Source organism: Patagioenas fasciata, chromosome 4 (assembly GCF_037038585.1).
Source record: "Patagioenas fasciata isolate bPatFas1 chromosome 4, bPatFas1.hap1, whole genome shotgun sequence".
NCBI classification, from domain to species: Eukaryota; Metazoa; Chordata; class Aves; order Columbiformes; family Columbidae; genus Patagioenas; species Patagioenas fasciata.
This window is the reverse complement of record NC_092523.1, coordinates 12,378,242-12,387,387: the sequence shown is the minus strand read 5'-3', so window position 1 is coordinate 12,387,387 and position 9,146 is coordinate 12,378,242. Positions and strand designations below refer to the sequence as shown.

At 38.0% G+C, this 9,146-nt stretch overlaps 1 protein-coding gene across 12 annotated transcripts in view; it reads right to left on the bottom strand.

The window, feature by feature from the left end:
* ABLIM2 (actin binding LIM protein family member 2) overlaps window positions 1–9,146 on the bottom strand; it is a 140,668-nt gene continuing 131,522 nt past the window's right edge. For all 12 annotated transcript variants that reach the window (XM_065836835.2, XM_071808539.1, XM_065836834.2 and 9 more), the window contains one exon: window positions 1–1,748. In XM_065836835.2, coding sequence (XP_065692907.1) covers window positions 1,635–1,748 — 114 coding nt within the window. In that variant the 3' untranslated portion in view covers window positions 1–1,634. The remainder of the gene's footprint in view (window positions 1,749–9,146) is intronic.

Here is a 9,146-nt window from a genome sequence, read left to right as displayed (position 1 = left end):
TTCAGTTATGTCTGTCTTTTAATGACTTTTTTTAAACATTTGTATCATCAGACAAAACATTTAGGTCATGAGAAAATATTTATTTCCAACAGCATGGACTTTGAAAGTTAGTTGGAAGAAGGCATGTTCAATGCTATGATTTTTCCAATGCTGAGTCAGTTGAAACAGTGTGTTGTAGTGCATATAGAACCAGTTACTTTAAGGAAATGCAAAAAGACATGGTGAAGTAGGAAGTGAGTACAAACATTCAAGGCAGTAAAAATGCAGAATACTGACATACGGCTGAAAAATGTACTTTTTGAAATGCTCTTTTAGTATCACACAAAACTAGCAACTCACTTTAAAACATTCTTTGTCAGCAACCACACTTCTGACCATATGAAATTATTAAATTTAATACAGTCTTTCAGCTGGAAGAGATAGTACAGTCTAACGCTCATATCAAATGCTTAGATTTTTTTAGCTTTGTTTGTTAATTAAGATAGTTTCAAGGTACTGCACCAGTATCACATAGGGTTGTTTATGTTTTTTAATTGATTTGTATAGAAACATGCAAATAGTAATGCATGAGGGTTTTATATATTTGATTATAACTGGATGTATTATTGATAGAGCACACCAAGCTTTTTTTGTTACATTTTATGCTGAACTGTTCCATTTCCACACCTACCAATTGCTATCACAGTTCTCACGGCTTACTGTGTAAAGCCAGAAAGTGGAGAAAGTAAGAATGTCTTTACTTAGGACATGTATTAATGAAAATAATTCTTTTATAGATATATCTATCTACATATAATTAAGATTACATGGTATTTTTATCAGCATGAAATGTAAAAAAAAAAAGTTCTGCAAACACCCCAGACTAGTAGGAAAACATAGTTAACTGGCACAATACACTCTTAAACCAGTTTTGTATAAGGCTTCAGTTTTCCTGATGGATGTGACTAAATTTTGAAGTAGGTCTGTGTACATTTTAGTCATTAAAACTGCTTTATGTCACAATATATTCTTAATAAAATAAAAACTCTTGTGTTGTAATTAAGGATAGATAGTTAACTTCTAGACATACATGACCTTTTAGAAAGTAGGCTGTGTCTAAAGTATAAGAATTAAGGTGCTTCCATATTTTTGCTTTCATTTTTAAAAAGTACCACACATAAACGATTGCAACAATTGCTTGTGGACATGCTTTTCTTTGGCTTTTACCATATTTTTGATAGTATCTGATCCATCATTTCAGAATTTTATATTCATTACTTACTTGACCTTGTAAAAATTGTGTTGTGAAACTTAATGGGACAAAATGTTGGATGCATTTCCTTTGTCACAGCTACACTTTTCCTTTCATAATTTCCATTTGCATCAAGCAATAACTGCAAGCAACAACAAAGTTAAAGCTAGATTTTTTTTGCACGTTGTAAACTGGGTAGGACCAGGAGTTACTGACAAAACCAGCTGGTCATGCAAGATAGCAAATTCTCTGTATTCCAACGCATTGCCATCTAATCTGTCCTGTTTCCCCCGACACATACTAAACACAATGAAGCTGGACAATGGTTCAACAGCAAGTGCATGTGATAGTTCTGGCAAGACTATTTTTGTTTTGATTAAGCACATATTTTCTCCGGGAGGGGCTAGAAAAGCAGGGCCTTTTTCTTCAGGTCATTTCGCTTCCAAAGTGCCAGACGATCGAATTCCTCAATGCTCATTTTGAAGACTTCCTGGAACTCTTCAGGGGACAAATGCCTCTTGAAAATGAAAATACAAAAGGTATCATTAAGCTCTTTTGTACACAGGAAGATTTCTGCCCTTCCTAACTTTTAAAACACACTGCAAAATAAAGTGTTAGGATTCACATCTAAATGCCCAAATTGCTTCTGGAAAAGGCTGCATCAAAACCAAATGAGCTTAGAGTAACTGGGAAATGAAATTTTTGATGGCAGTAGAGACTTTTGAAAAAGAAATATATTTTCATTATAGTTCCAACTGAGCAGAAGCTACGGTCTTTGGGAAAAATATGTGTTTATACATGGTGCATAATGACAGAGCACATCGAGACAAATTTAAGCTATTCCAGGACTTTAAAGAAATTGATAACAATGTAATTTCAGAGCCGGATTTGTTTTGCCTTGATCTTTAATGAGACCAGTAGGTACCACACTGCTACAGTAATAGCAACCTTGTAACAAAGGAGAGAGCACACTGCTAAATTATTAAATCCAAAATGTGCTTAACCACGGGGATAGACTCATATCAGAAGTCCAAACTGGATAAAGTTGGGCTTTTTTAAATGCCAAGAACTACGCTTCTGTTTCATGTTTTCATGATTCAACCTCCAAAAAAAAAAAAAAGAGTGGGCCAGAGAAAAAGGGAGGAATATCAACATAAAGCATTGGAAAGAGGTAGGATAGCAATTGCCTAACAATTATTAGTATACACACAGAACAGGCAGAAAATATAAATGTGTGAATTAGAAATTAATGTCATATGAAATTCTTTTGATAATTGTGGACTAACTCTTGCTCAAGCCTTTCAGCAGTATCAGTGATGGTTCTCTGTTTCCCAGGTGTTAATCATACACCACCTGAAACACTCAGATCCAGTGCAATGAGAATTACAAACTGCAGTTTTAAAATCTGGACTCTCCTCTTCCACAAAGGTTTCCTTGAAATCTGGGACCAAACCTGCAACCGAACCCTCTCCTCCCCAAACGAGCTTTTGACTTGGAGCTCCCCAGGTGCAGCTGTCTGTCCACCTCAGCACCCCAGGGCTTGAGAAAAGAGGCATCCCAAAGTGAAGTACAATAAATGCTTGGACATGCCTCACACAGCAGAAGCAGGCTCATCACACATTAGACAAGTGTGTTATTTCAAGGGAAGGATATCAGCTCTTCCATCTCACTGCATCCTGGTTGCAGGACTTCCTAGCAGATGAGAAACCTGGGCTTGAAGTCCTCATCACTTGGTGGAGGCTCAAAACTGTCATGTAACTCTCAAGACACATGCCTGCAAGCCAGCCAGGAGGGTAATTTTAAAGGAGTTACACTACTCACAAATGTGAATAATGCTGCCTGCAAATGCTCAGTGTGAGAAGCTGAAGGTAGAGGGGAGCACAGCACCCCCCAGAGGCAAGGGAGCCACTGGGTCCTTCAGACCATGTTTTTATTGAAATAAGCTGAGGTTGTCTACTGCTTGAATCAGGTCCCAGCATCATCTGGAAAAGCACTTGCTGCTATTAGCCAAAACTGTGGCAGGGAGCATGCTAACGTGCCCTGGTAAACCCACGATGGTTTACCTGATCAGGAGGGACACAGCCCTATTGAGCCTACCTTACAAAGCTGTTTTTCTGACATATCGGAAAGCAAAATTTTTCTTTCTACTTATTAATAACGTGTTTAATTTTGTAAATTACTTGAGGAAAATTAATGATATTGTTTATAAGAAATCACTACATTTAATTACCTTGAATGGTCATTATGGGCCCTTGTGGTTTCTTAAAAATGGACAGCCTTAATTTTTTTTTCCCTTGAGGTTCCACATACTTAGAACAACAGTGACTAAGAGTTTGGAGCTGAGCCTCCATTTTTCATTTGACCAATGACAGCAACCCACCATAAGCATTATGCATAGCACAGAACAAACACGCCATGCATATTTGGCAAAGGAGATTCTGTTTCACATGGAAATGAGCAATATCTGACAATGTATTTTAGAAACAATCTCTCACTGACAGAATTTAATTCTATTGAGTTTGGAAAGGAAAAAGTAACTTCTGTCTGCGTTGATTTTTTTTTTCCCCATATTTTCCTGGTAACCCAGTGAACAAATGTGAGCAAACTTCAGCAATTTCTTAGGGCAAGGAACTGTCTGTAAGTTGTGGGATTGAAAAAGGAGTCTGGATGAACAAAGTGTATTATATTTTGTTTTATCTTGCTAGGTTGTGGATAAGACCTGAGATATCTCCTCACTCAGGAGAAAGCAGTGACGAACTGTAGTTCATGCTCAAAAAGAAAATCAGAAAGCCTCTACTCTGCAGGTAAACCCACTTTGACAATCACTCAAATTCATAGGAAATGTAAGACTTTCAAAAGAATGTTTTCACCATTTTTTTTTCCTTGATGTAAGTTACACCATTTCTTCCTAGGAATTGCTGTGGTCTCATCAGATCTGTTTCAATATTGAAGGTCAATGCAAGGAGGGTCAGTAAGCCCCACATCAGCCCTCAAGCCTTTTCCGCACTGTGTGGAACACTCACTACACTTCATCCCTTGATGAAACTTGCCACCAATCTCAGTAAAAGCTCTGTATTTTCCCCTTTCCTCTCCAAGGCTGTGCTTTGCCATTTATCATTTTGCTTTGCTCTCAGGCTTAGCAAGCTTTCGGTGTGCACGCATCTATCCAAGCCAGTATGAATCAGATCTGTGCTCTGCTCCTCTGCTTGTACCCAGATGACATCATCTTCATTCCTTGCATGCTCTCATTTCCTAATTACACTGAAGTTTTGTTTTACACCAGCACCATTTTTAGTCCTCACAGAAGTTCTAAGCTGGTGCCGCCTGGTCCAAAACCAGTTGCAAGTTTCCAGCCCAGTGATCCAATAGCAGAGATTAAGGTGGGGAAAGCACGAGCTTACTTACTTCCACCTCCCATTCCACTAGACAGTTTCTTTGCTTTTCATTCTGCTCCACATACTGTCCCTCATCTCAAGGACTAACAACCAGACTGCAATATTAACAATTAAATGTCTTACTCCATCAATGCATTACCCACATGTCCTCTCTGAGAACACCAGTCTGTGCCCAGTGTGGCATTATTCCCACTGTTTTCCATGCATTTCAGAAACTTTCACCATCCTGTTCTTAAGTATCATGGGCTCTAGCTTTGGGACCGACCCTAGAAGCAGCAATGATTACAGTTCTGTCTGCAAATTTTGGAATCAACCTTGATCCCAGAAAGATGTCATCAAACTGGCAAAGCTTCAGATAAAAGTAACAAAAAGTAATCATGGGTTGCAGAGTTTGATTTATGAGGAAAGACTAAAAGGCCTAAGTATGTATAAGCTTAGCCAAATGATGACTAAGGGAAAATATGGTAAATGTCTACAAGTATTTGAAGGGTCTAAACACCATGGGAATAGGCCAGTGTGGGAAGTTTATGTTCATACTTTTCTTTGCATGTGTGATGTTGAATTTCATCTGCACTATTGTTGGACTTTCCTAAGCCTTATAGCTGTAAGACCTACAACTCTTCGCAAAGACAGAGCAAATGCACCACTAAGGAATTGTAGATTGATTTATCTTCTTTTTTTTTTCAGCTACTTGAATATTAATTTGTCTTAACTGAATCCTTACCTGTCTAATTAGTCAAACAAAAGAAGGAAAACTGAAAATTGCACATAGGGAATAGGGAGGATATTCAACTTGAAGTATGAGAGAAGTGTGTAAAGCTATGCTTTACAAGGCAAACAACAGGATTGTTTTTTGTTTTTCTTTTTTCTTGCTCTTTTTATTTTCTTCTTTTTTTTTTTTTTTTTCTTTTTACAATTGCATCAGCTTAAAATATCCAGCTATGTTAATAGTGCATCACTGGGCCATTAAATGAATGGCCAAACATATTGGTTAAAGTAACATTCATTCCTTTTCTTTTTTTACTAGTGTTGGCCTTGTTTACATAGGAAATCTGGGTGTTTTACAGTGTGCTAGTACTGATTCTTAATTCCCTTTGTGACAGTTTGACCATATTCAGACAGTTTAACTCAATCTACTTCTCTGCTTTGCAACAACAGCAAAACCTGGCACGTTTCAGACACTGAGGAGAGTACGGAGGACCAGATTAAGGTTCCGTTCTGCCCACACTCTGAACTCACTGTATTTAAGTGAGCTCAGTTTGGAAGCGCCGTAGTGATGTTAACATGACGCTACCTGAAAACCTTGGTAAATGATAAGATGAGCAGTTTAAATATGGTTCTTCACTAAAAAGACGGCTATACTGGAGCTCGCAGAATCAAAACATCAGCATTCTGTATATATTTAAGCGTGAAATTGCCACACTAGGAAGGACTACTGCATCATATTGTTTTGATAAAATTGTATTTATCTGAGGCTTGTAAAGTCAGTAGTGTTCAGTTTTTTTGTTCTGGATAGCATTTTGTGTCAGCTTGCATGGGAAATCAGAAAGAGCCAGTGAGACTCAAGCTGATGATTCACCAGATGTGTCCATGGTTCACAACAGTGGCTTTGTATGGTAGAGTCATGTCCCCAGAAACTCTATCTCTTACCTACACTGATGGCATTTGGGATAAGAGATATGGGATCACAGCCTTGGGATCCCACTTTGGGAAGCCCAAAAGTGGCCTGCAGCTTGGGAACCAAATGCTGCTGCTGTAATTCCTCCCATGGATGTCACCTATTTGGTAAAGCATTGTGTAAGACATGTCAACACATCTTGCTGTAATTATGTACCTAGCTCTCCTAAAACACAAATGTACAATGAAAGAACTGAAATGCAAATATTTCTTATTAAGATATACAGAAACAAGCAAGGGCTGAGCTAAACCTCTCTACTGCAGTGCAACCACTATAATGGAAAATCCTCTATGCTCTATGAAACATGATCATTAAAATGAGTGGTACAAACACGTGCTCATTTTTGAGTGTCTCAGAACAAAAGTAATTAGTTGCACATTCAGATACTTGCACCACAGTGTTATCTCAGAAAGTGAGGCTTTTCACTGTAAATTAATGAGGCTTGTCTCTATTTTTCTGTGACCTGCTAAAAATCCACTAATCATTCTAAATTGAGTTACAATATTTATTTAATTCAATGAAATTTCTTTTCCTCAAGAATAATTGTACTTCTAATGAAATGCAGAGATCTTCGAAACGAATACTTAGGAACATGGCATTAGAATGAATAAGTCACAGGAAGGGAAAACTGTAACTAACTTTCAGCCACACTGCAGTGAGCTGTGACCAGGTCATGCTCTGCAAGCGTGTTTATTCTGTGTCAGCAATTGGATGGAAGTCCTCATGTGAAAACCTGCTGATGTAGGAAATTCAGAGGATATCATACTTCTTCATGAGTCAATATTGAACCCATGAACCAACACAGGTGAAGGCAGGAGGAGATGAGTTAAAGACTAGAAAAATCAAAGTCTGAATTCCTAGAGGCCATTTAAATCCTCAGGTTTGTTTCTCTTTCGCATTTCATTATGTTATGGTCACAGAAAATGACAGAGGAGCATAACATTGTCTTCTCTTGAATCCATAGTGAATCTTTCAGCTAGTGTCTCTCTGAAGCATTACTGTATACTTTATTTTATAGAGCATAATTTTAAATAGTTCAATTCATTTTTGTTCAGAGCCCTTGTAACACTTCCAACCTCTGATCCACAAAATCCAGAAGTAAAAGTTACAGGATCTTTTCCAGAGTCTTCCAAATGCAAAAGAGTCAAACTAAACTGAGATTTACAGGGAAGGTTCATCTGCAGGATAGCAAGCATTGATGTAAATAACCAGATCTTTGCTCTTTAGGGCAGATAGTGCGGAGTCTTTCCTGGTGGGACATAGTCTTTTCCTGTATTCAGATTTAGGGTGTTAAAAGTATTCCAACTGAATACATTTGGAACAACAATAGACACCTCCCTTCTCCAGTTTTTCTCCTCTCTCCCCCACCATTCCCTTCTCCCATGCCCTTCAAATTTAGCCCAACTATTATTTTTGGATGCCCAATCATAATTTTCTGGAAAATCTTCTCTTTGATCTACTGCATTTCAAATCCTCATTTTGCTTTCACAAGGCTTGCAGTTTCCCTCCTTTCTGTTGCATTGCTAGGGCTCAGCAGGCTTTTCAGAGGTTTCTTCTAAGACTACACCATGGCTAATTGCAAAATTGTAATGAGCCATGTGCCATGTTCTCAAGGGAGTATTGAATGTTATGCTCATCTATGAAGTAATTAAGCTTCACACTCAATAAATATTTCAAACTATTAAGTAATTATGTGATAGGGGAGGGAATGTTAAGAAATGGTGTGATTTGCCACCTAATGAACTTCAAAAGGTATCAAAAGATAATTAGAGCAGCATTGATCAGGGGATGAGGCAGTAGGTGCCACAATTGCAGCTATGGAGGATCAGAGCACTTAATGACAACACTGAACAGTTGGAGCATTTGTGCAACCGAGCTGGCAGGAGGTGTAGGTTCCCCTCTCTCTGCTTCCACGTAGCAATGTGAGTTCCCAAAAAGGGTCCCAAAAGAGCAATGTAACAGAAGCAACAAGGAAGGGATTCTGAAACCCTTCCCCCAGCCAGTGTAACCCCAAGCATCCATACAAGGCTCCTGGACCTGTGAGTTTATCTCATTTAACATCTCAGGGTAGTGTGAAACTCCACACAGAAGTAGCATTCCACTCAGCAGTACTACTGCAGGGTATTTACAATCCAACCTCTTGTGAAATATCACAAGACACATGCAAAAATATTCTGTAGTAGCATTGTACATTCTATATTTTCCCCAGCTCTGTAATTGTGCAAGAGACTGAAAAAGTATTTCACTCAGGGCTATCAGCAGATCACTTATACAGTGGTACGCAGCAGACTGTCTCTGAGGATAACCCGTACCATCACTCAGTCATTCAACCTAATGAGCCTTTTCATACCAACACTTACATTTGTCTTCAACAGACTGCTGATTAAAATGTTATTTATATAAGAAAATAATTAATACATAAAACTGAAATTATGAATCCATAACTAATTATGAAAAGATATAGAGTTTCAAAATTTCATTTGATTTAGGTACAAAATACTTTAAAGTAGATCTTCCAGTTTCCCTTAGTTTGGGCTTTAGTGCATCTGTAATATGAATGCTCCACATCTAATCTCTGTTCACAACCACAGTGTTTCCACTCTGACTGGAGTTAGCTTGCATATATCACATGATTTCTAATGCATATTTTCATTTCACAAGGGCTTTGAAAACTGATATAGACATCCAGCACTGATCACAACATAAGCATATGCCTAGAATAAGAAACACCATGCAAATGTTTTTAAGTTAAACAGTATGAAATTCCACTGAAGTCAGTAAACTGCACTTTTCCACACCAGGTTATGAGCTTCATTGTGAAGTGAGCCCATAACCTCAAATC